The 27,780-nt window shown below is 36.5% G+C and overlaps 1 protein-coding gene across 2 annotated transcripts in view; it reads right to left on the reverse strand.

The window, feature by feature from the left end:
- The window catches only part of PDS5B (PDS5 cohesin associated factor B), a gene marked incomplete at both ends in the record, with an annotated part of 92,667 nt that overhangs the window by 45,990 nt on the left and 18,897 nt on the right, over positions 1–27,780 (reverse strand). For both annotated transcript variants that reach the window (XM_082013903.1, XM_082013902.1), the window contains 10 exons: positions 549–664; positions 747–886; positions 2,379–2,427; positions 8,261–8,342; positions 9,917–10,030; positions 11,230–11,381; positions 12,306–12,451; positions 15,286–15,380; positions 17,052–17,167; positions 27,351–27,491. In XM_082013903.1, coding sequence (XP_081870029.1) covers positions 549–664; positions 747–886; positions 2,379–2,427; positions 8,261–8,342; positions 9,917–10,030; positions 11,230–11,381; positions 12,306–12,451; positions 15,286–15,380; positions 17,052–17,167; positions 27,351–27,491 — 1,151 coding nt within the window. The remainder of the gene's footprint in view (positions 1–548; positions 665–746; positions 887–2,378; positions 2,428–8,260; positions 8,343–9,916; positions 10,031–11,229; positions 11,382–12,305; positions 12,452–15,285; positions 15,381–17,051; positions 17,168–27,350; positions 27,492–27,780) is intronic.

The following is a 27,780-nucleotide window of genomic DNA, read 5'->3' on the forward strand; positions in this document are numbered from 1 at the left end:
TTAACAGGCAAGAATTTACCAGTATTTAGAACTAGTTGTCTCTAATAAGGTACCGCATCTCTCCAATACAACTGTTAAATAATTATTTCAGCAACTACTTTTTTCCCCCTCCCAAAACTTCACTGGCTTACTCTTCGTTATAGTCTTGATGCCTCATCACCACAATCTTTATTTTCTCAGTTAAATTACTGTGTATGTCACTGTGAGCTAATATTCTGAGTGGAAAGCTTCAAAGAATAGCCATGGACAGAAAGTTCTTTCAAACTAAGTCGGTCAGTCCCAAACCAAACTTCACCCATCAGCAACAGATACATTTTAACTGACAGGTTATCCTGGTTGTGCTAAATGACAATTCAATTGCTTCTGTGGCTACATTTTGAATGAGGACACAAAAACCCTAAGCAAGGGGAAACAGAAGAAAATACTGCTGATCACCAGGCCTTAAACTGCACCCACCCAATCCATTACTGCTTGCGTTTAAAGGCAAAATAAGAAAACCTTACTTCAAACCCTGTGTTCTACAGCCAACAACACACACATGAAAATACCTGATCGATTCAGTATCAATGTGCACAGGAGCAATTCTCTCAAGAAGAAATTTTATCATTTCCAGGAAAGGATTTGTTGGTTGCTTTGGATTGCCCAACTTCTTTGTTATTTCCCTCTGCAATATAAGGTAAGTTTCAATTAAATTTATAATCAATTCAGTTCCAAAAATATGCACATATTTTAAGAGCAATTCTTACCACACATCCTTCAGCCTGTTTGCAAGAGCATGTCGGGCTAACAAGCATTTCTAACTGACTTCTTATTTTTTCATCATCTTCTAGAACCTGTGTGAACTTTTTCATGAAATCTTGAGCTTTCCCTGGATCAGGAAGGTTTCCTTCAAATAAGCACAAGAAATCACTATTTTAATAAGTATCAGTATTGTAAATTACAGAAGTTTGAAACGACACACCAGGAAAATTTCTATCTGTGTTTAAGCTAACCAAGAAGGGTGAAAACAAAACAAAACAAAAAACCACCCACCAAAAACTAACCCAGAGAACACCTTAACATGTGCAGACACCTATAAGGACACCAATTTCTAAAAATGTCTGTACCCACAGACCTCCCCTGGCCATTTGCTTTTCTTGCACTTCACACCCATTTTTCAGCAAGTCTAGTTGTTCTTGTTAATCATATTAATAATTGAAGTTCATCTCAGAATACAAAGCCTATAATCCACAGAAAAACAGTCTTGTATATAGATCACCTGATATGACCAGTGTGAAAAATGTCAAAAGGGTATTTTTGTTAAATTACCCCTTCACTAAACATAAGCTTTACAACAGCTTGCAACATTAAAAAAACACTTTTAAAATAAGTTTCTTAAACTACATATTAATTTTATATTTACATTTTATATTATAGCAAGACAATTTATTGGCAAAGTATCTGTATACTATCTGAGATCGTTCATGTTTTTGGTACAGTAGGTGTTAAGCAAAGTTGGCACAGAAAATGGTACAGGTCTACAGGATAGTTCAAAACAAGTTCTACTAAATATTTGGTTTGCTGCATTGGTTTCTTCATTTTTGTTTTTAAATGTGACCAAGAACTAACAGAATCAGAAAAATTACAAACTGATCAACTTTTATATTATAAACAAAAGGAAAAAAGAATTTGGAATATGGCCAATCAAGTAGCAGGATTCCGTTTTCCTCCACATTTTTTCAAATATATACATAGCCTTTAGTAGTATTTTTTTTTTCCAGAACAGTTGGCATTTTTTTTAAAAAGGTTGATTTAAAAACAAAATTTCAGAGTTGTAAAGCAAGTTTTTCTTCTTTGTACTGGTGTTAATGCTATTGGCATGGTGGTTTGGGGGGAACCAGAAGTGTTGCTTTGGGATTGGTGGTTTTTTCTTTGCATAGAAGTTCTTCAGTTTCCAAAGTCACTTCCCTGCTGCTGAAACTCAAGCTCTTTTGCGCTCTCCCAACAGCACTTACAATACCAACACCTCACAGACAGGTAAGTTATTAGATAGTTTAGTAGGTTAATTAATATCAGTTAATGTCTACTTTAGCATTTATTATACAGTATACACTAACACCCTAGGTCATCTAGATTTCGAATTAGTCCATAACAGACGCAGCCACAATGTAATGTGATAAACTTCATGACTGAAGACTTTTCACAGTAAGGAAGTAGTTCTGCTTACAGTTGTCTTAATTCTTTAAAGCATATTCTTACATCATGTTTATCATGATTTGTTTTAAGTTTTATTTGTTAAAAAACTTTTTTATAAGCTTATCTCAAATGGTTTTTAAAGCAAGAGAGCAATATATTTCAACTGTAATTTTTAGACAGTGTAAATACTTCAACTGACTTACTTGTTATAACCATCACTTTTGAGAATATAGCTTTACTGCTGGCATCTGTCTGCAAGTCACAAAAGAAAAAAATTTTACATAATCCATTTTACATTATCTTTTTCCACTTGAATACTGAGTAAGCAAAATGCTATAATGCATTATCAACAAGCCAGCACCCATCATTTTGCTAACACATCAGTGTGCTGGAAAAAAACCCACAACTGCAAAGTTAATGCTAGACATTAACAGGAAGTAAAAAGTAGATCATGCTGACAGTATCACTCTGGCTCACATATACTTATGTAAAATACATTTATTATTTTTCAATCTACTATATAACTCATGAACAGCACAAATGGGTTACTTCTGCAACTGTTTTCCAACTAAAGCCTCTTTGTTTTTAAATATAAGATGAACAGCAAGCATTAAATTCACTTTATCTTCTTGTTCTGATATTGATTCCAAGTAGTCTCAGCAGTAGCTCCCATCTTATTGTAAAGAACAAGCAAGTCAATAATAAGACAATTGCTACCCCTGTTCATTTGAACAGAAAAGGCAGACAATAGCAGTGTAATTGTGAAACCAACAATCAGAGAACATGACAACAACATAAAAACGAAAACATGACTGCATTTCAGGGTATCCGTGAAGTTTAGATTTCAGTGAAAATATTGCCAATATAAAGTCCTCCAACAGCACCTTACAAACAAAATAAGTTGGACAAAACAGACTTTTAATCTCATTTATTTTCCTTTTGTCAGTAATTCTTCTAGTACAGGATTTCAAATTCCACCTGCAAAGTCCACCTTAAGAGTTAGTTCTAACACTAAGTAAATGGAAGAAGAAAAAAGAATACAACGAATTTCACAGCCAAGTAAAACTACATAGCAAGTACATTTTCTTTATAACACTGTATTTCTGACAAGTAAGTGATGTTTCTACAACATATCACCTACTATTGAAGGTAGACAAACTAGTTGCCACGACACATTTGCCCACTTTCATCCACAGTATTCTACAGACTAGGAAATTTTATGGAATTACATTGAAGTCTGAAATATTAAGGAATTGTCAGTAAAAATGACAAAGGGAATCCTTAACTGTACAGTGAAGGTAACACCCTAATCATCTTCAGAAAAGTGTTGTAAGGTGGATGAAAAGAAAAAAAGAAATAGAAATCTTTCATTGCTGTGTAATAAAGTGCTCTTCAACAACTCTGAAATCTTCATAAGTAAAATTAGAATTGGAACCGGAAATAAAATTCAAGCTTACAGCAATGTTGTCAAAAGCATATAGACCCATCAGCTTCCAAACCATAAAGGAAGCTGCTCTTTTCCCAATTGACTTCTGACAGATCAACTTTAGTGACATAACTTAGGAAGCCTGCAAAGCTTCTTAAATACATGCAAATAGTATCAATTATGGGCTACAATTATAAAATTATATTCTTTCAATAAAAAAATTAAATAGGAATAAAAACTTTGTAAGCTTTCACCAAAAAGTATTTACATTTAATAAGAATATTGTTTGGCCACCACCATTGCTAGAATTGTCTTTTATAGAACTCCCTTTATAACTGACAAAAGTGACAGTAGACAAACCTAAAAAAATAGAAACAAGAAAACAATGTCAAATCAGCTCAGAAAGGAGGCTCACCTTAGAAGAGAAAGAACTCTTCTTACCAATGTACTTAACATGAGGCAAATGAAGACCTACACTGGGCCTTTTATTCAGGTTCATATCAGGAAAGAGCTACTAGGAGGTAGTGTTGCAAGACACTAACTTTTGCTTATAAAAGTCTTAGAATTATTATGGACCAGATAGGTAAAACTTCAAGACAGATGTCAGTCTTGTTCAGGCTTATCTAATTTCTTTAGATATTATTGACGAAATCTGCATATAGATCTCAAATAAGGTCCAAACAAGCCGTATCAGCTTTGGAGATAACAAAATTACAATTTATTAAAATAACCTTGGCTAAAACATGGAAATGTATTTCCAGAAGGAGTATCCTTTGATTTTCAGAGTAAATTTCTGTTCTGCAGTTGACTAGATACTATGAAAGAAAATAGGATTTTGAGTTCTAACATATTTTCACAGAGTTTTTTTGTCATTAAAAAGGAAATTAATTAGCAAATTTGTGGAAAATGTGGCAGTGTTTGAGAATAGTGACAACCTCAGAAAGATCACAGTAGAACAAAAATATAGCATGAGATTAAGACAAGCAATGTTTTTAGCAAGTATCCTCTTTATCTTGTGACACGGACACTTGGCACATAGTTCCAGCCATTAAGTATTTTGGCGGAACTTTCCATCACTTCTTAGTGCTGGAAGAATGCTGTCATTTTCAGGGCTTTTGGCTGTCACAGCTGAACAGGTATGTTAAGACAAGAAATGAAAAAAAAAAAAACCCAGAAATAAAATCTCTTTCACAGGATTCAAATAATGACATCAACAGATACAGAATGTCCATATTCACACCTCTTGCAACTCAGAAGTAAAACACCAAAACTGTACTGTGGAGTTTCTTTGGTTCTGACTGGTTTGGTCTTCTAATACTGGCTAAGTCTTCAAATACTGGCTAAAGCTCCCATTAAAACAGACCTCAATTTGAGCAAAGTACTAATCATTCAGCCAAACATGAAACAACCCTTGTCAGAAGTATTCTTTTAACTTGTAGTGTAACTCCGCTGAATAATGACAGATTGAAGAAGATCAAGAAACATTGCTTTTTAGAAGATATATTGTGGCACTATCTACATTATCTTGCATTCACAATATGGAAGCATCGGAAGAGCCGCTATCTGCAGCAAATGAAGCTTATACTCTAAATACAGACAAACCAGAATTCATCCATTTTTCCACATGTGAACGGGCAAATCTATGTATTTTATTTAACTGTATACCATTGCTGGTAGGAGAAAACAAGAGGAGCTGTGATTTATGCTTTTAATCTTCAGGAAATTAACTCATCTTAAAGGTGAGTTTGATGCCTGGTCTGTCTCAGATTGGAAGAAATTATGATCAACAAAAATGGAAAGTTTCTTAACACATTTTCAGTTTCCTCAATAGTGCTTACACTGAGCAGAGCCTGAAGAAGAAACAGGGAGAATGCCTGAAGAGTTTCACTAAACAGCAAAAAGGTCTTCTAAGATGAGAAAGACAGTGGATTGGAAAGTTCGAAGATCTACAGTCACAGAATAATGAAGGTTGGAAGCGACAACTGTAGGTCACCTAGTTGAACTGCCGACTCAAAGCAGGGCCAACTTAGATGAGGTTTCGCTCCAGGCCTCATCTTAGCTACATTTTAAGTATTTACAAGGATGAAGATTTCACCACCTCTCTGTGCTACCTGTTCCCATATTTGATCACCCTTACTGCAATCTTTTTTTCCTTACTACCTAATCGAAATTTCCTTGTGGCAACTTCTGTACACTGCTTCTTGTCCTATACTCTTCATCTCGAAGCTCTCACAATGTCTACACTTGCCACAGGGACAACATCTAAAGGAGAACAAATTAACAATTAAGCTATAATGATTAGGTGGAGAAATTAGACCAAAGTGAAAAAGCACATACGGTAACACCAAGTCATGTTCTAAAAGGTTACTAGTTCATTTCAGTTTTGTTTCCTGAAAGAAAACAAAGTTTCCACAGCTCTGAATGGCTAATGCATATTTGTCTCAAGATTATTACTGCCTTGGACTGTATGCCCCTTCAGTTTATGATTATGAAAATAAACTCTTAAGCACAATAATTTAGTTATACAAATGAATTAGCAATTGCAGGGGGAACACATGGATGGGAGAACAAACAAACCATACAAGGAGCATCACAGAAATAAAAGTCTGCACTGGGCATAACAGGCAGGGTTTGAGGTAGCAAAGGGCTGCTGGGGCGACTTGTGCAGGAGGAGGTCAGGGACTGCCCTGTACCAGTCAAAGCCATTTCCAGCCAGCTCCACAACCAAACCAACCAACCAAAACTTCAACCAGTCAGAGAAGCCTATGGTGCCCCTGAGAAAACATTTAAAGAGAAGAAACACTGGAGAAAGTATGATTCTAAAGGGACTGCAGCCGGTGGAAGAACCCATGCTGGAGCAGTGGGTAAGAAACGAGGAACAGCAAAAGGAAAGGAACCACCATGCCCTGACCTCCTTCTCCTGTGCTGCCATCACCTCACCGAAGGGACTGAGCACAGCAACCTGGGGCCTGGAGACTGCAAAGCAGGGAAGAGGTGTCCAAAGGGGAGCAGAAGGCTGTCATTCTAAGAGCTTGTTTGTTCACTTTTATTTCTCAATGCCAAAATCGATAATTAAAAGTTTGTTAATTGACAATAAGCTAATTTAAGTACCATTCCCTGATTCAAAACTGTTTTGTTGCCTGCAAGAGCATCTCAGGCTGTCACAAGTCCCCATGCAGTTCTGCACTCAAAAGAATATTCAAGTGTAAATAATTAGCACGTAATAGCAAAAGATAGGATGAAAGCCACATGGACAAATGCAAACATGTCAACAGCATACACTGTTTTGAATGTGATGCTTATGCTGGCATTTATCAAAATCTACATGTTTAACTCTGTATCATATTTGATATTTTACAACTGAGAGAGGTTTCATTACATGTCCCTGAAAACGGAAGGAAAAGTTGAAATTTCACTTCCAGCTGAAATGCAGAAAATATCAAGAAACTAACTCAGTTTTTAAATGCATACGTGTATTTAGACTACACCAAAGAATGTAAAACAGTACACAAAAAAATATTTCAATACCGTCACCGAAACACAATGAAGTATTGTTGTACTACCAATTACTGCACCTAGAATTTAATACAACATTACAGCATGTTTTAAATGCACTAAGTCAAAATTAGTAATTTCACTGCAATCAACACTGAAACAGTAAGGGATGCATTTTGATCTAATAAGTCTTTCTCTGTCTGCAAAACAGCAGTATTTCTAAGCAGATACATTAAATAATCCAACCACACAGTTACCCACTCTTCCTGGATCAGTTAATTCCAGCAAGTGGATAATTCAGTCAGAAGAACTCATTAATTTTACTGTGGTATATAAGTATATACACATATATTCTGTATTTTTGTTTCCCATGACTCACGCGCACATATATATGAATGCAAGTGTGGCAACACTTTCTACTACACATTATTTCTATTAAAAAAAGCAAAAAATTACACTTTTAGCATTAAAGTCAAGTTTTAATCACATCCCAAATTATATCCATGATTTCATCTTGTGATTTTTTTCCCCCCAAACATGAATATGTACATATATACAACTACAACAAATCTAAATTTTACTTTATGAGAATATCCTAAATGCTCAATAAATGTTGATTTTTTATTTCCTTCTGAGCAAATTTGTAAACAAAGAATTCAGTTGTAGCCTGGTATCTCCAATACAACATTTAAGAAGTTTCTAAGAGGGAAGAGAAACAAGTGACCTCTTGGGATGAAAATATGAATATTTCTTGTATGTTACTAATCATACATAAGACATTAGGGTGTATAAGTACTTTTTTTTTTCCCTTAAATTACTCTATTTGTCAGTCAAAAATAATACACTGTTTTTTCCTCCTCTTTCAAGAGCCAGAACAATCCTGGCAAGATGTACCTCAAGCACCGGCAGCAAATATTTTAGTATCAAATGATTGGTAAAATATTTTAAAAATTTCGGTAACACCCCTTCTACTTCCATTTTACTAACAAAATGTATACACACTTCCTACTGCAAGTGTAGTCTAATGGAATATCAGTCTGTTTGCACAATATTTTCCATCTGTCATTGAAATTAAGCTTGAGATAGTCAAACATGGAATTTTAAAATAGCATATTAAGTAGAACTATGGATATTCACTGTAGGATAAATATAAATTGAACTCACTTTCGGTTGTTTTATTAGGTCAACTAAATCCTTTACTTGATGTCGTAGCAGATTTTGACACTTCCACATTTCATTCAATGCTCTAAAAAATAAAAAGTTTTAAAAGAGTTGTCAAAACCATCTATTCAACAAATAACACAACTGCCCAATAAGAGCTTTTAAATTCTTTTCAACTTCAGACTCAGAAGTGTGCTTATCACCTGAACTTTCATTGTTGTGTGAGCAAAGGATAAATGTTTCCTAAAGGCATGACATGGAAAATTTGATTGGTCTTATTAGATTGGAACAAAGTGAGATTTTTGAAGCAAGTTTCATTTCAGATGTTTAACTACGCTGCCTTTATAAGAAGTAGGAAGTAACTAATGTTTGGCCTATAAAGAACTCATTTGTACAAGCCTGAAATCACTCTTCTAAAAACATTCCAAGAAGCAGGCTAAAACAGATGTTTAAGATTTTTATCATCAAAACCATGTTTCTCTTGCACACAGAAAGCAGCTACTAGATGACTAAATTGTGAAAAATGGACATCATTAGACTTGTAAGAGATGCATTAGAGATATTTGACAAAATTGAAAATTAGCACACTTTCCAGGAAAAATAAGACATAAATAAAAAAATGGAAGTCACAGCTTCATTTAAACTTTCAGAATCCACAAGTAAAAAGTCAATTCTATAACTGAACATACTGTGTCTTTAAAATGAGTACCGCTGCTTATGAAAACTGTAGAATTCAGAAGTTATTTGTTGCTTGAAATAAGTACTGAAAAGAATCCATTCTGCATTTTTGTTTAACTTATACTAAAAATTACTAGAATAGTAACTTTTTATTAATATACTATACTTAGTTTTAGTTTGTTACAGTTATAATATCTTTAGGCAGGTAATACAAGAAATGCAGGGGATTCAAACAACAGTTTCTGTAGTATTTGAAGGCTTTGGAATTTTTTGAGCCATTTTCATAGACATATTTTTCTAGTCTCCCTCATGAGGAAAAAGCCCACTATACTTGATTTGCAAGTAGCGAAGTACTACTAAATGAAAACCGAAGTAAAACTAACTAGTTTCAATCAAATTTTGAACATTACAGGAGTAAAACTGTTATTAGTCAAAATCATGGGCATGTATCCATTTTAAGCTGGAGAAGGCATGTAACATAAGTAAAATGCATATTGAAGGCGGGAAGACAAACAAGCAATTCCTTCCCACTCTTGAGTCACTCTGGCTGCTAAAATGAGGAAAATATTAATTGAGAAGTTGTCAGGTAAGATCTAGGGCTAGTCAACACTATGCTATCTCTTTTCAGATACAGGACTGACATGCACTCAAGCTTCTTTCTAGATCTTTGACACTCCCTTTTTTCAGTTGTTTATGGTTAAAAGGTACCACACCCTCTTAGAAAACACCATATTAGGCTGTTGGTGGGTTGGTTTTTTTTTGGTGTTTGGGGGGGTTTTTTAGGTTTTTTTTGTTTGTTTGTTTTTGGTTTGTTTTTTTAAAATCCCACTTGAAAAGCAGATACTATTGCTACATTCTGTTTTCTGATAGTTTGTAAACTACTTTTGTGAGCTGGCTTCCACTACTCATACATTTAAAAATTAATTTACAATAACATTTATATTCAAAATTATTATGCAAGAAGTCAAAACCAGCACATACTTCACAGCATTTGAATCCAGTGTTGCGTAAAGGTAATACAAACATTTCATGCGTTCATTTGTTTCCAAGTTGTGAGGGACCATGTACTGAGCAAAGATGCGTTCAACAAGTAACCTGGAAGAGAGGATTAAGAAAAACTCAAACTGTAAAGGAATTAAGTGGTCCTGAATAGCTAAAACATTAATTCAAAAATTCTCAGACCTATCTAGAGCTCAGTTATTGCACATACAGACCAGGTTATTAAAAAACCTAACGATTGAGTTACTTCCAATATAACTCAGCATAGACGAAACAAAAATACATCATTACAGAGGTCATAATGTTAATGCTAGTAGTAAGACATTTAACAGATGACATTATCAAAATCAGGTGTATTAATCTAGACAGGAAACAAAGGATTTCAGAGAACAATGTATCTTAATTATCATCCCAAAGAGATGTTATCAGTGAATCCTTATACAGAATTGGAGCAGGTGGTCAAAACCCAAACCTAGCCAGTCTAAAAAGATCCTGAAGCGTAAGAAAAACGTGAGTGGGTAAGACTGGACATGAAGATCCAGACAGTTCTGTCCAGTTCCATGGTACCATGAAATTAACTGCTTATTTACAAGTTAACTTGTTGAGGCCGCAAATTTTTGAGAAGACTTGTATGGGTTTCCAATGCCATGTGTATCTGATCATGCTGTGAAGACCAAAGGCTCATTCCAAAGCCACCACGACAGCCTTGATTAGTCAAGGCGGACTAGATTCCAAACTAGTTCCCCACGTGCAACCACCTATTTTTTCAGTACGAACCACCATATACAAGACTATAGCTGGTATGACAGAGGCACAGTTTTCACCACAAATTCAGGACAAGGCTGTATTACAGTACAGAAAAACTAACATTTTGCAGAGTGAGATGCCTTAACAGTTGTCACTACATGTACTAGACTTATCTTTAAAGCATACACGAACAACATGCAAATCTAAAGCAAGACTGGTAAAGCACTTTTACTTACTGAATTTTAACATAAAAATTAGCAAGCTACTGAAATATAAACAAAAATCTCCTTTACTCAAGCAGTGGTGAAGTACAGCTAAAAATTTTGAAATATTCCAACCTGTCTCATCCTTTAGAATTGGGTTGTTGGGGTTTTAAGGACAAAAAAGTAGAAGAAAACAATACAGAAGAACATTTGGCTGCAGCTGTATAAGATGACACACTGGATCAAAACATGCAGAATTATCAAGTCTCCGCCATCTTGTCAGCACTTAAGCCAAAAGTTAGCACACTTATCCATGGAATCACCTAGCTTTCACGACTGACTTACCGGTCATCAATACTGTTTTGATAATATATATGCAGAAGTTTATCTTTGATCCACGATATCTGTTTTGCAGCTTCTTTTCCTGCTTCTGACTGTAATGAGTATTTTTTGTATATCTGTGCAAGTCCCATCATAGCTTCCTTCCTCACTCTCCACTTGAGAAAAAGAAATAGTACTCAGTTTAGCAGTTCAAAACTCAAAACACTGCAGAATTTTCTGGTAGGTATTTCCTATTCTACACAAAAATAAAATAATCTAATTTACAAAAACGTTAAATCGAGTCAACACTTTCTCATTAGAACATATGTAGCATCATATCTATTAGGCTGCACCTTTTAACATCAGTAACTACTACGCAAGTATGCCCCTCGAACACAGAACTGTTAAAAATTTAAGCCAACATCCTTTCTCACAGTCTATACTGAATACTTGTGATTGTATTATGGGTGCAACAGGGGAAAGCAAGTCACCAAACAACAAAATCAAGTGATAATATTAGTTTTAAAAGTTTGCCATCAACACCTCTGTTTACCATACTTTGATATAACCAGAAAACCTCAAATTTTACCAAGTAATGAAACATACCTAAACAAAATTTCAACACTATTCAAATTTGAAAGCTACTATACCGATTTGCAGTCTTCCAATGGTCTACTTAAAAGCAGATAAACTAGCTACCTCTGATGATGGAACATTTTTCATCAGTGATCTACAATAAATTCTTAAACCTGCTTGCAAAATTTCTTATGAAAAAATGTTAGAATTTTTTACAAGTATCTCACTTTAAAATTTTACTAAAACTAGACAACTGGAACAACACTGTTGTGCTTCAGTCTGTTTTTTTATCATCATACTGTCTTAAATAAAAATACGGCACAATGAAAAATGTGGCATTCCAGTCAGGGGCAAAAGATGCCTCACTGAATAGACAGCTTCAAAAGTTTTTGCATTATAGTCATTTTCATTTGTCATTTTAAAATTAGTTCAGCATTTTTTTCTAGAAGTGTTGCTTTTTAAAAAGCTGAATTACAGTCTAGAAGTATAACTCACAGCCATCATTAGTACTAATTATGTCTTACCCGCTTGTCCAGTGTTCGTTCTCTGACAAAATTAAGCAGGTGATCATTGACAAGCAGAAGATCTTTTTTAGCAGCAGTAACTATGGATACTATAACATCATGTCTTATGGCCTCTTCAGGATCATGTGACCTTACTTTAAGATATTCTGGAAAAAAAAGGCATAAGTATTTCACAGTAAGTATACAACTTCAGCTACTTTTCCTTCTCTAGACAGTACTCAACTGACAGAAGCAGAAAACATTATTTTCTACTGTTTTGAGCATCAACAGCAAAAAAACAATAGCCTCCTATGTCCACTCACAGCCCAGAAGGCCAACCATATCCTGGGCTGCATCCAAAGAAGTGTAGTCAGCAGGTCGAGGGAGGTGATTCTCTCCCCACTCTACTCCACTCCGGCGAGACCCCACCTGGAATATGGTGTCTAGATGTGGAGCCCTCAGCACAGGAAAGACATGGACCTGTTGGAGCAGGTCCAGAGGAGGGCCACAAAAATGATCCGAGGGATGAACACCCTCCTATGAGGACAGGCTGAGAGAGCTAGGGTTGTTCAGCCTGGAGAAGAGAAGGCTCTGGGCAGATCTTACTGCAGCCTTCCAGTACCTGAAGGGGGCCTACAAGAAAGCTGGAGAGGGACTTTTTACAAGGGCCTGTAGTGACAGGACAAGGAGTAATGTCTTTAAACTGAAAGAGGGTAAATATTAGACATAAGGAAGAAATTCTTCACTATGATGGTGATGAGGCACTGGAACAGGTTGCCCAGGGAAGTTGTGGATGCCCCATGGCTGGAAGTGTTCAAGGCCAGGCTGGACGGGGCTCAGAGCAACCTTGTCTAGTGGAAGGTGTCCCTGCCCAATGGCAGTGGAGTTGGAACTAGATGACCTTTTAGGTCCCTTCCAACCCAAACCATTCTATGATTCTGTCATTCTCTAACATTAACTGGAATGTCAGTAAAACTTTATATTTGCTTAGAATATAAAATATTTACATTTCTGGCATTATGGAAATAAGACTTATGGGGTTACATTTTCATTTTTAATATTTCTTATAATGGTTAGGCTACATCTACATTAGCAACTATTATAGCCAAACAGAATTGGATCTGTAAAGTGGAACCAACAGTGCTGAGAACTTGATAACCACACTATATACATTTTGGAAGTCTTACTTCAGGCCAGAGGCTACTCTCTTCCTGCAGACTCCATCCCCTTTGGCTGCTGGAGCACATTAGTTGCACTCCTGACCACAACTTCTGTATTATCCACAAGGAATCTAGTTCACATGTTCCAGGAGCACCCCATAGTGTAAGCCATGTAAGCATTGTAAGCGGGCACAAATCAAGAGACATACTTCAAAAGCATGCTCTTTGACCAAGCTATAATGCTTATTTAGACACATCCTAGTTTATTAATCTTAAAACAATTTTTCTAGATTATTTTGTCCCATTGCTACTTATTTGGTAGCATCAATAATCTTATACTATCAAAATTTTAAGATTTCTGGTTATAAGCACAAAAAATGCTGGCTACCAATTGTCATTTTAGAAAGCTGACAAATAAAATAGCAAAGTTTTATCTTTTTAGAAGGATGTAGTTTAGGTTACTTTAGAAGCAGAAATGGGTAGGAAAATGCACTCAAAAGTTAAGATCACTGTACACAGCATACATCAGTGAAACGTTGAGAACATTCAGAAACATTGAAAATTCAAAGTTTACTCTGAATGAACTAACCAGAGGTTACTGTTCTCTTATGACCAGTGAAAGTTTTCAAGTCTCATCTGAAACATTGGCCATTAGCATTTCTGGTAATCGGCACAAGTGTTGAAAGAGCACATCAAGAAATAAAGCTTTGCAACTTATAGAGGTTATGAAATTTGAAAACCAAGTAAGACTCTTTAAAAAACAGTTTTCTTCCACAGGAACACAAAATAAACTAAAACAAAGAACAATGCCAAAACAATTCTAGTCTCAAACAAACACCAGTGAGTCAGAAATTTTTCAACAATTTGACTCTGATAAGCACTGTGGGGAGAGAGAGGAGGGGCAAGCAAAATTACATTTCCCAGAGGATACCATTAGAGGGGGCACAAAGTCTTTCTGCAATGTAAAAAAGACCCCCAAAAATATCCTTGAAAATACAATTGTGATAATTAAAGATTAAATATCTTTACCATTCCATTAAGGAAAGGTCCAGAAACTTTTTTTTTTTTTTTAAGCTGGCTTAACAATACCTGTAACTATGGGATGACTCTAGCCTGCCTATATTTGTGTCTAACTCCACAAACACTCAGCAAGCAGGAGAGAGCAATCCCATGCACTTAACAGCCCTTTAGAGTCTCTCCTTAGAGCAAATAGACAAAGATATTACCACCAAAAATTTACAAGAAGTAGGAGTTTATTGATAAGGGGGAGATATCATCTCCATATACACTTTCAGGGGAAAAAACCCCAACCCACTCTCTTTAATTACTCTTTTTTCACTAAGACATCAGGAGCAACCAATACTAAACACTTCTATCTATGCCAGTCTTGAGTTACAGGCTGTGTTTGATCTGAAAGAGCAGGAACCAACAGCTGTGGGCATAGTTACAAGGACTGTTGTCATGTTTTAGACAGTGGCTGCACAGTATTTACACATTTCAGCTTTGTGGAAGTGAACTCTCCACTCTGCACCCTAATTAATAAATGCCATGACTATTAGGCTAGCCAGGCTGTCTTTGCCTGATCCCATGGTGCTTAATTTCAAGAGCAGATGGGAACACCACTACTGTAAGAGAGGGAGAATGATCTCTTTGGTCAAGGCATTCTTTACGTACAATCCCCTCAGCCTGAGAAGCAGCACTGAAGGCAGGGACTCTGTGACTTAGAAGTCCAACCTCAATTATGTCCTCCACAACATCTGACAATGTTACTCCACAACTAAGCTTCCTGACTTTTCCAGGAGACTTAAAATTTTATTTTAATGTTATAATAAATCTGGTACCTGTTAAGTCTTTTGCTAGGTCGGGATGGTTCATAAGGCAGTGACTTGCAAATTTCACACATTCAAGACGAATAGGTACATGGATATCATTAAACCTATTTAGAAACAACACAATGCATTACAACAACAAAAATATCACTTCTACCAAAGCAATTAGTTTATTTCTACACAATCTCAAATACCTTTGAAAATATTTTTATGCTTCCTAGGCACAGTTACATGCATAAAACATCCCTGCTTTCAGGTATTAGGTAGACTGTTTTAGCTTAAGAAAAAACTCCTGTTCTGAACGTGAAGAGAATTATCCTCTCCTGGTACACATGAAAAACTCCCAGGCAGACAACAACTATTTATTAGAAAGATGACTGACTTATTTTAACTATCTTCTCCATAATGCTCCACGTAATTAACCATGAACCATGTATCAGCAACTAAAAGTTTTATAAGACAGCAATATTTGTACCCTCTTTAAACTGTATGAGGCACAACAAACAAATGGGCATCTAGCCTAGTACAAAGTTCTTCCAAGAAGGATCACTTCAACTTCTGTAAAATTTCCTTTCAAAAGACTGAATTAAGTTTGATACTTGAAAACTAGTATTTTCTCATGTTTAATTTTGACATAAGTATTTTTACAGTAAAATTATTGATGTAATGAGAATTACAAACAACTCTTGAAAAATTAAATGCATTTTCAAGCAATCCTCAAAATGCTTGGTTTTAAACAAATTAAAAATCAAATTTTAGAAGATTATTGCTGTTGAAATGCTTATCAAATACAGAGGTTTTAAGGAGTAACTGTTTTAGTAAAAACCAGGTATATTTTCAAAATAAAGAGATTTTAAGAATGGTTCCTTTAATAACACAGCTGTAACTTAGTTAAAATCCTTACAAAAAAGTAAATATGTATAAGTGATTCACAACTAGTTGAAAACAGTAATTATGAACAACAGATTGCACATATTCACATTGCTTCACATTCTAACATAATGAAACATTTTCCTTTGGGCCCAATTAGATCTGGGATTTTTTGACTACATCCAATGTTTTAAATAGTTATACATTTTCAAGCAAAAGGTCTTCCCTCAATGGAGTTTCCTGTACTTTTAAAAGTAGAGTTTCTTTGAAGACTCTGATTTTGATACAATTGAATGCTAACTGATAAAACTACCGCATTTGTAATGATTTATAGAGTTTATCCTCATTTACTCATATCAAAAACATTTTCATCCTAGTAACCATACTTAAATTTCTCCAGACTACAAGCTCCAGCTGTATTTTTTATCTCAAAGTAAGAATATTTCAAAAAGAAAAGACTAAATGTGTTTGTAGCATTGTAAATACTACATACCTCTTTTAAGGCACTCCTACCATTACAAAAAATTGAAACCAGTATACAAAACACTGTACATAAAAGCCTCAAAACGAGTTCTAATACTACTTGATACTGCAAATGTCGTTTGATGCTGGTTTAGAATTAATCCATCATTGAACAGTTTCACTTGCGAAGAAATTAAAATAAATTACTCCTTTTTCTTGACAATGGCAATAAAGATAGTTAAAAAATGCTAAAAAGGGATGATTTGTAGTTGTTCACTCTGCAGAATCACAGATGCAGAAGATGTATGTAAAATAACCTCTTCAGCATTCAGATAAAGCAGCAGGAGGGAACTCACACTTAGCTGTGTCACTTTAAAACAGTAAGTTGTATTACACTTCACTGAATATTCTTCCCCTCCTAGAAAGGGAACTAAACCAGCATATACCTCCCCAGGTAGCACTGCCAAAGTGGTTTGTTTTGAGATGCCAACTCTGAATCCTTCGCCCCAAACATTTTTGCTAGAAGTTTTACAACCTGCAGGCGCTCTTCATTGTCATTGCTCTGGAAAAAGAACACATTTTTTTTTTTTTTAAATTAAAAAAAAACGAAACAGTTCTGTTTTGTACAGCTTTTACACCAATACACTTATACACCTCTACAGATATCGTAATACAAATTAACAGAGTTTTCTTGTACACAAATGTGTATCTCAAGACAAAAAAAAACCCCTTCACTATTGTTGGGACAAGACAAAACAATAAAGGCAGTGAAAACAAAAACCAACATAGACAAAAAGCAATGTGAATAAGCCTGGTGAAAAATACACAGATACATACGTCTTTTTAACACTCATTTATTGGTTACTGCTACTGTTACGAAATCCAGTATGTGCCTGTACAAGCTTACACAAATTCAAGCACAACACAAAACCCACAAAATTCATTCTACAGTTGTGTGAACATAAAAGTTTATAGTTTTCTAGAATAGTATTTAATTACAAAAAAAGCAAAAATTTTTCAGAAAACAAGTTTGAGAACATCACATTAAGTACCCAAGATCTGAGATGCACAAGATTAGATCCTGTATTTAAGTCTACATTTAAAAATGCTAAGTTATAACAGATATTTTTCTTTCATATTTAAAATTAGCACTAACAGAGACAAAACAAGGCCGCCTTCAATATTTTCTCCTTATCACTTGTTAGCATTATACTTGTTTAATATAATGCACAGCACCTGAAGCTTAATACATACTTTGGAAATCTGTGCTAACATTTGTGCCATTAGCATGTACTTGCTGTTCACCAATTTTTGTCTTTTGCTTATTAAAGAAAAAAAGAAAAGAACTGCTGGCTGCAACACTTCTTTGAAAAAGGAATAGCTAAAATTAGTTCATATTAACTAGTTATTATTCACCCCTTACTTCAGTCTTTTTTTCTGGCAATAAAGACAAGGACTGTTTAACACACTGATCTTTTCTACCATCTTTCTTATTAGTTCAGCATCACCTTTTGAATGTGAACAAGAAGTAAGAGCACAATGTAGCTACCAAAGCTCTCTAATACGACACCACAGTCCTAAAGACCAACTATTTCTCCTGACTCAATACCATAAACAGTCTGAAAAGTTTGCCAGTATGTCCGGTTAATTCAGCTCTCTAAGAACAGTAAAAGCATTTGTAAAATCCTTAAAGTAACAGAGCAAGATGAAATCTCTAACACTGATACATTACTACATTACAAAAGACTATAATTCTTCCAAATACACTTTAGTATTAAGTATTAGCAACATTACTAGTAAACCCGTTGGTACCTTTGTCTGCATTTGACTAATTTTTCCAATTTAAATTCAGGTTGACATTACTGAAAGCCATCTACAGCCTCCTCCTCTTAATCTGCAATAAATTATACCTTTTTTCTTGATGAGTTTCAGCTTATAAGTGTCCATTACACTACAAATTCTTATTCTGTGTCTTCACTGTTAAAAATTTTTACAATTTTTTGTAGCCTATATTAGTCCAATCACCATTACTCACGTCCCATCCATTCCTGCTTAAACCAACACATTATTAAAAATATTAAACTCCACTGCATGCCTCTAGGTAACCAACACAGATCCAAAGCAAGACACCCAGAGGGGAGGGAGAGAAGGGGGTGGACAGTACACTAAACATTTAACTACTTAATTACACCTCTTTTCTTAGGTATGATCCAGCACTCTTTATGTTTAGTAATGTTCCATAATGATTTGTCAATAAAAATTGACATTGAACACCAATATTTTCAGTTCCATATACTTGCTCCCAACATACAGCAGGTGGCTCTTCTGCCTAGATATCACTAACAGCTGAAGTTGGTCACATTGTTATCACTACCAAGTCCAAACACACAGTCAGCACTGAGGATCTGATGAGAATTGGGAGAAGTGGACACATGATCTGAAACCTGTCAAAAATTTTAACTACCATATCCAGAAGAAAGGTAGCTCTACAATAATACAAGTCAACATTTTATTGATTTTATTCATTACGTCATATTGGTTTAGTAGGATGGTAAAATAAAAATCTGTGCTTGTTTCAGCTGGGATAGAGTTAACTTTCTCCACGGAAGCTAGTATGAGTCTATGCTTTTGATTTGGGATGAAAATAATGTTGGTAACATACTGATGTTTTCAGTTGTTGCTAAATAGTCAAGGACTGTTCAGCTTCTCATACTGGCCGGCCAGCAAGAAGGCTGGGGGTGCACAAGAAGCTGGAAGGGGACACAGCTGGGACAGCTGACCCAAACTGGCCAAAGGGATATTCCATACCATATGAAGTCATGCTCAGCATATAAAGCTGGGGGAAGAACGAAGGGGTGGAAAGACGTTCCGAGTTATGGCATTTGTCTTCCCAAGTAACCGTTACACCTGATGGAGCCCTGCTTTCCTGGAGACAGCTGAACACCTGCCTGCTGATGGGAAGCAGTGAATGAATTCCTTGTTTCGCTTCGCTTGCGTGCACGGCTTTTGCTTTACCTATTAAACTGTCTTTATCTCAATCCATGAGTTCTCTCACTTTTAGCCTTACAATTCTCTCCCCCATCCCAAGGCAGGGGAGTGAGCGACCAGCTGTGTGGGGCTTAGTTGCCAGCTGGGGTTAAACCACAACAAGACCTGAAACCCATTATGGTTATTTCCTAAATACACTAGTCATAAGCTTTTAATTCTCCTGAACATTAAATTGATATTCACTTTCAGTAATACGTATTTCTAAAATTCAAATATCAAACTCAAATGAAGGAATATCAATTTCCTTTACAAGTTGACCTACACAAAAATACATTCCTACCACTGTTCTCTCCTGCATCAATAATGCTTCCATGTCAATGCTAGATCTCTAAACACACCACCTTATAATGCCAAGATCAAGCACAAATCACTACCCCTTACAGAAGACATCAAATTAAATGAATTTCAGTGCATATTCTCCTGCTAATCCCCCAGACTCCTTTCCAAAATAAGGTTAAAAAAAAAAATAACCAGTAAGAAGCAACCATAATTTGACACTGCTCTCAGAGCATTACAGTTTAACAGTACTCCTTTTCTGCCACATGAGAAATTAGGAGCTTTTTCTTTACGAAGTCTATAAAGGCATAGGGGGTTGACCCCAGCCAAAAGCCAAACACTCACCCAGCCTCTCTCTCACTCTCCTCTCCTGTACATAGAGGGGAAGGGCAGAAAATAGAAGGTAGGTTAGAATCCTCATGGATCAATGACAATTTAATAGGTAAAGAAGTAGTTGCATGCACAAGTAAAGCATAAAGAGTAATTCCCTACTTCCCTTTGGCAGACAGATGTCCCGCCAGTTCCTGGAAAGCAGGGTCTAAACATGCATAGCACTTGCTTGGGAAGACAAACACCATTAGCACAAACATCTCCCCCTTCCTCCTCCTTCCCCTAATCTTTTATTGCTCAGCATGTATGCCCTCTCAACCTCCTGCCCTGCCCTATCCCACTCGTGATGGGAGGAGAAAGCCTTTACCTATGCAAGCACTGTTGAGCAACAACGAAAACATTAGTATGCCATCAACACTGTTTTAGCCACAAAGTACAGTATCATACAGGCTGCTACAAAGAAAATTTAACTCCATCCCAGCCAGACCTAGGATAACTAGTTTGTCCACTTCTTTCTGGTACGTGACACAGCATGGCAAACACCTGACTGCATTTCAATTCTCTTCAAACATACTGAAAAGATTCTTGGGACAGATAGGACAGAAAAAGCAACTGTGGGAGTAAAGCACACAAAAGCTGCACATTTCAGGAGAATACCAGTTACTGCCAGCAACCTTTCATTCTTCACTCAGGTCAACATGTACAATTCTCACAACAGTTAGAATTACCTGGAATTATGACTAACCTGTACAGGCATTGCTTGTACCAAAATGGCAAGGTGCTTGAACACTAGATGGCCACATTGTTTAGACCCCCAAAATAGTAAATATGCACAACAGTGTTACTGAGGCACCTAAGCTCTCTCACAAGTTCCATACTAACAGTTTCATAACCCCTCCATATGTGGGCAAAAACATATTTGGCCACTGACAGGAAAACCCTTGGATTTTTCCCACACTCAAAGAGACAATCTAGAACTTCCATAAGACCCTGATCCCATTAAGATAAATCAAGAGACTTCCTGCCACAAAGAATTCAAAAGACATTCAGGGAGATGGAGAGCAAGAAACTTGGATCCTGTCAGGTAATGAGTCACAGGCACACAGACATTTGTTCACATAGTCAAACTCTTATCAGCCACAGAGGTAGTGGAGATTGCCCAGTGAAGCTCACCTTGTTGTTGGGAGAAAACCAGCACCACTTCATTTTCAAAATGTACCATAAAATGTTTAGAAGCGAAGAAATAAGGTGCTACATGGAAATTCTGGTTCACGTACAGAATATACAGCTAGTGGAAAAGTTGTCAATACCAGGAAAAATCAGTTTAGAGAAACAGGATCACTATCACAGAAACACCCAGCACCCATACTGTGAGACTGAGTACCCTACGGTCAGGTGGCTCATACGTGAAAGAAGTAGTCAAGAATACTAAGAGCTTTCAGCATCCTCCATGAACAGGATAAGGTCCTTCAAAATTGGATCAATCAAGATCAAGAGCATCTTCTCCTCCATGCCTCCTCCTTCACTCTAACTAGAGTTAATGGAAGGCAGCATGACAGCCCTTGCAATCATGAAACAGGAGTACATCCAACAGATGGATTTCAGTCCATCCTCAGACAGAACTCGGTAGTTCTCATATGCCCAGGCAGAATACAGATCCACCCGTAAGCTAAGCACATTCATGGAAGAAGTCTGGACATGACCTCCCACTAAGCAAAGTTGCAGTTTTTTGTAGATGATTAGTTGGAGTTGTCGGCAGTTGGAGACATTGGGCATATGAACTGCCCACAATGGGTTACTGTTGAAACTTCAACAGCTTCCAACAAAGCAGGGCTGAGATCCAGACCTTGTTTTCCAAGTACTAAGTGAAACCAAAATGTGCTATTTACTCTGTATCAAAGACGTACTTTTAAAGTTCTCTCTTATGCAGGGGACAGCACTAAAATGGCATATAGATAATCTCCACTGGCACCTGATAACGGTGGTTACCTCTCTCTTGCACAAGACAACCAAAGACCATCACCTGAGATGAGCCAGACTGAAGAGTCCAGAAGACTTGATAGCATAGCATGTCTACGAACAGCACCACACTTCCACATTCTCCCAGAGAAACATGCACTAGTTTTTCAGCACGCCCTTAGCATTCCTCAAAAGCCATCTACACGGCTACAGTCTAGACAATTCAGACCACTTCCCTCCGTTGTCCAAAAGGTAACAGATTATCTAGAGATGATCTGACACCAGAAGACTTACAGAACAACTCTATCCACTCCATCCAAAGATGTTACTGGCTGATAATGCTTGGTGGTAGTAGCATCAGCCCACTAAGCTCCAGTAATGAATGATGTTAAGACAAGAGCAAGGTGGCTGGTGTGACATTTAAGTCTCTGGCACCTACTGTCCTTTGGATAAAGTGTAGTGAAAAAAAATCCCAGCAGTGCCAAACACAAGAAAATGGAGGAGTCACAGGAGGAATGTTTGTACAGAATCAAAAAGGCAGACAGCACAGAAATAATTCTCCATCAGCAACAACATCTATATAATAAGTATTTCAAGTTGCTCCAGAGGACATCATGATGGCGGTGTACATCTCAGTTTCAGCAATGTTACTACAAATTAATTGATGTGAATGAGCATTTTGCTTTCGGTGCAGGAAGCATAGCTGGAAAGGCAACTCTCAGCATAAACAGATTCATCCCATTCACCAAATAAGATCTGTCGATAATCACATGGCTCCAGGACCAGAACATGTGTCTCCTTGATGCATCTCAAATGAAAAGGAAGGAAGGATGAACAAACTAAACCATATATCTCTAAGAGCTCAGTAACAGGAAGAAAAATACATATACCATTAGAACAGATGGAGTGTCTCAAGAATGATCCTTCAGAGTCTTTAACCACATGATCATTCTTCCAGGAATTCCTGTCTTCTCTCGTTCGGGTAATAATTTACCACTTTTTTGCCAAATGACATCCCAAAAAATGAAGAAATTTTTTTCAGGTTATCGGTAATCAAGTTCTATAATATTTGCCTTCGGAAATCCCATGTCACACCATTCTTTTCTTATATGAAGACCTCATTATTATTTCCAATTTTATTTTGAAGTCCTGTGACATACTGAGCCAACCTTCATTGTTCTTCAGCATTTACATGATAGGGCCAGTAAAAAAAAAAACATTAAAAACTGTTTAACATCTGTGTGAAAGTAACAATTTATCATTCTCTACTGGCAAAAGACCTTCTAGACAATGGCAAAAGAATTTAAAAAGAACAGCACTTGGATAAAAATGGCTCAAGCTACATTAAAAAAACAATTTGAAAAATGCTTTAAGAAATTTACTTATTTTAAATTTCATTGAAATGATGAAAAATACAGGGTTCTGTTCAAATTCACACAGAACTTGCCAAGTTTTCACCTGAAAATATTTTTTTAAATCATCAGCTTTAAAATGTGCCAGAACACTTGGTGTCTTGCTCAGAGGAAGTCTACCATGAGTCTACTCCATCTGGCCAAATTTTTTTTTTTTTTTTTACTCACTGCTTTTAAAGCCAGTTATAAAGAAAACACATGTTTTCAAAAACAGCAACTACCTAATTTATCTTTGAGAAGCACAGCTCATATGTCCACTTCCATGTGTTCAATGCATACAAGATGAGATTATTCTGACACATCCTCACTCCTCAAAACTGACACCTCAACAGTTGACACGACAGTTTTCATTTAACATCACCTGCTGTAAGAGTAATGCAAAGCTCTTTAGCAGCAATATGAGAATACAGTAGCTAACCCCATAAGCATTGAGTATTTGCTCCTCGTATTTGACTTCTATTATTGCACCTATATATTCAAGACCCATATCAGTCTCATACAACAAAAACTGTACGTCCCTGTGAAACTATGCATTTGACCTAAATGTACTCCACAAACTTCTACTGAAATACCCAGTACAGTCCACAGTGAGCGACCTCAGAAGACAAGGCTCTTCATCTATGGGCATGGATAAAGATGCAATACTACATACCAAATCTAGAAAAGCCAAAATCATCTGCTCAAGCTCTGAATGATATGCAGAGATCACTGAAGTTCATGGTTACTGTATCATTAACTTTAATTCACCTTTATTCAAAAAGATCTCTCCCCCCTCCTGTATTTCAGTATGGACTGCCAAGCATAGTTTTCTCCTTTACCACCCACCTGATCAAGGCTTTGTCAAGCTAACAGGGATACTGCTGTCCAGTTTCCTTTCATTCAAAGCAGCAGAACACTTGCTGCTGTCTACCGTAAGAAGCCTGAGTTCCATTGAAATCACACTCTCTTCTCAACACTCTAGCATGCTATTTACCCTGAATTAAAAATGTTTTGACACTAGCTGCTGCTGTTTAGAATAAAGCTACAGCTACTGCTGGAGTGGAAAGTTATTTATCATTGCTGCATAAAGAACATTTTATCCCATCAGCATAAAGAACATACTTGTGTTGATCTCAGAAAAACCATAAGCTGACCATATTTCATTAATATTTCACAACATACATCTTAAAAATACTGTTTTAACCACAGAAAGATCTTGCAGACCTCTCAATTAATTTAGAACCATAAAACAGTTCGGGTTGGAAGGGACCTTTAAAGATTGTGTAGTCCAAATCCCTTGCCATGGGTAGTGACATCTTTCACTACATCAGACTGCTCAAAGCCTTGTCCAACCTGACCTTGAACACTGCCAATGATGGGGCATCCACAACTTCCCTGGGCAACCTGTTCCAGTCTCTCAGGATTTAAACCAGGATTATCCTATTCCAAATAGAAGAGGGTTTTTTGGGGGTTGTTTTTTGTTTTGTTTTGGATTTTTTTTCCTGTAAAAGATGGGTCAAACTACATTTGACAGCCAATAGGACACAATAGGCAGGTTAAGGCATCAAAAACACACACCTGAAGGAACAAGATGATTCAAACAGAAGCCCCATGCTCTCAGAATAGTTACAAACTGTACAGAGTTCAACAAGACAACAAGGAATAAGAGTAGTAAGAATGTAACTATCAAAATGTACATTTCTATTGGAAACATTGTTAAACTGGATCTGGATCTTAAAAAAGGTCAAACGTGAACCATCTTACCCTCAAGGGTTCAGGCCACAAGTAGAAAACTACACTAAGGATCAAGGAGACAAAAAGCAACAAAAATAGATGTTCATAATCTAAATAAGATATACTAAACAAAGAACAGAAATGCAAACATGAAACAAAAAGTGCTGTAAATTAAGAAGTACAAAGAAAACATGTAAGTACTTAGGGCTGAAATCCCCCAGTTGAAGGAAGTGACCACGAGTTGTTCCTGGGGGCTGGGAAATAAAAAGCTTGACAGTGTTGGGCTACTGAACCTGCCAATTCCAATGGTAAAATAGGATACAAAAAAGAAGTCCGTATTGAAATAGTGGAATATGAGAGTCAATGAAGGAGCAGGAAGACAATTTAAGAACCTGCAGTTTTAAATGGACCTAAAGATCGAAAGGTTACTGCAACAAAGCTGGTGAGGGGGCTGGAGCACAAGTCTTATGAGGAGCAGCTGAGGGAACTGGGGTTGTTCAGTCTGGAGAAGAGGAGGCTGAGGGGAGACCTTACCACTCTCTACAACTACCTGAAAGGGGGTTGTGGCGACGAGGGCGCTGGTCTCTTCTCCCAAGTAACTAACAATAGGACGAGAGGAAATGGCCTCAAGTTGCACCAGGGGACGTTTAGATTGGATATTAGGAAAAATTTCTTTACTGAGAGAGTGGTCAAGCATTGGAACAGGCTGCCCAGGGAGGTGGTGGAGTCACCATCACTGGAAGTGTTCAAAAAACGTGTAGATGTGGCACTTCAGGACATGGTTTAGTGGACATGGTGGTGTTGGGTTGATGATTGGACCTGATGATCTTAAAGCTCTTTTCCAGCCTTAATGATTCTGCAATTATGGCTATGGAAAAAACCGGATGTGATAGCAGTTAAGATTAAATCTCTTTAATAACAGCTTCAGCTGCGGAAGTACTGTTTTTATTGGACTGAGAACACTAATTTTTCACCATCTGTAAAAGCAGAAATTACAGGCTGAAAAAAGTCTACCTTAAGACACAGACAGCAAACATTGCTTGAAACCTATTTCTTTCGGAAATATGAATGGAAAGATATAACCATTAAAAAACAACTCATATAACAGAAGTAATGTGCCTGCCTAGCAACATTAGTGAAAAAATAATAAGCATGAACAAGCCACTATGATAATAAATACTTCAATGAGAACAGGCCAAAGGTTCTACAGACTTGACATCTGCCCTTGATAGTAAAAACACATGCAAATGTAAAAGTTGCCCACTGCACATTAGCCCTCAAGGTTAGTAACAAATCACTTTCAAACTCAGTAATACAAAACGAATCAAATTCCACACTTCCACAGAAGCCCCATGGAATGACAAATGGAATAAAAGCAGTGCAGAATCAAGGAAGTACCAGCTGTTATACTGAATTTTTCCAAGTGATGGAGACTCTCTGAAATGGTATAAAATCAAAAAGAAAAATACCTATTAAAATAGATAGCTAGCACTATCACTCAGATGCTGTTTCCACCTGTCACAGGTCTTCCATTTGGACAAAACTGTCAATACATCCGTTTCCATTAGTGTGGAGCCCAACTTTTCCCTGTTAAAATCTGCTATTCTGAACAGGTATCGTTTCTCTGCACAGCTAGCAGCACAAGGTATTTTCAACATATTAAAGCTCTTCACAATAAATACTACAGTAAACCAAGGAACAAAGCAGGTCAGATTCTCACACTGCCAAAAAATCAAGTTATTACTTGAAAGATAGAAGCCAAGAAAACCCAAACAACTAAAACCCAAGCAATATCCACACATGTGTTATAGTTAACACATTTTAAATTAAGTTATCCTCTTTTTGAGGGCTTTTATTATTTTTTCCTTTAAACAATGCAGATGATACATTTTTACATATAAAATATAGTTCTATATGCCAAATAATTTGACAAACTTGTCAGTGAAAAAAAATATTCATAGTCAAAGGACATGTTTCAAATACATAGAAAGTATACAAAGTGTTTACCTTAAGTTTGAATTCAAGCTGTGGTAGAACAGAAAGCAAGAGGTGACTGTCAATATTGTATAACTCCAAAATCAAGTCAAACACATGCTCTGACAGGTCACTAATTGAAGTTTTACCAAGCATGAGGACCTGGTTGAAGAACTGTAAAATAAAACAGAGTCAATAACAAGAGTATATATGCACTCTTCTAAATCCTATGCTTGTCTACTACTAAGCCTACCTTTCAATCTTACAGCATTTATTTCACAACAATTTTTAAAAAGTGGGGGGGAAGCATGCATAGATTACAATTCTGTAGTAGAAATCTTAAAACACTTTTGTATTCAATACTAGCAAAGGAAAACACATTAAATTTGATGGTTAGTTTAACAGAGCAAGTCTACAAATGATTTACGAAACACAACTTCAAAGGAGTTCCAGTGCATCAGAT

This window comes from Phaethon aethereus (assembly GCF_964289735.1).
Source record: "Phaethon aethereus genome assembly, chromosome: 1".
Classification (NCBI taxonomy): domain Eukaryota; kingdom Metazoa; phylum Chordata; class Aves; order Phaethontiformes; family Phaethontidae; genus Phaethon; species Phaethon aethereus.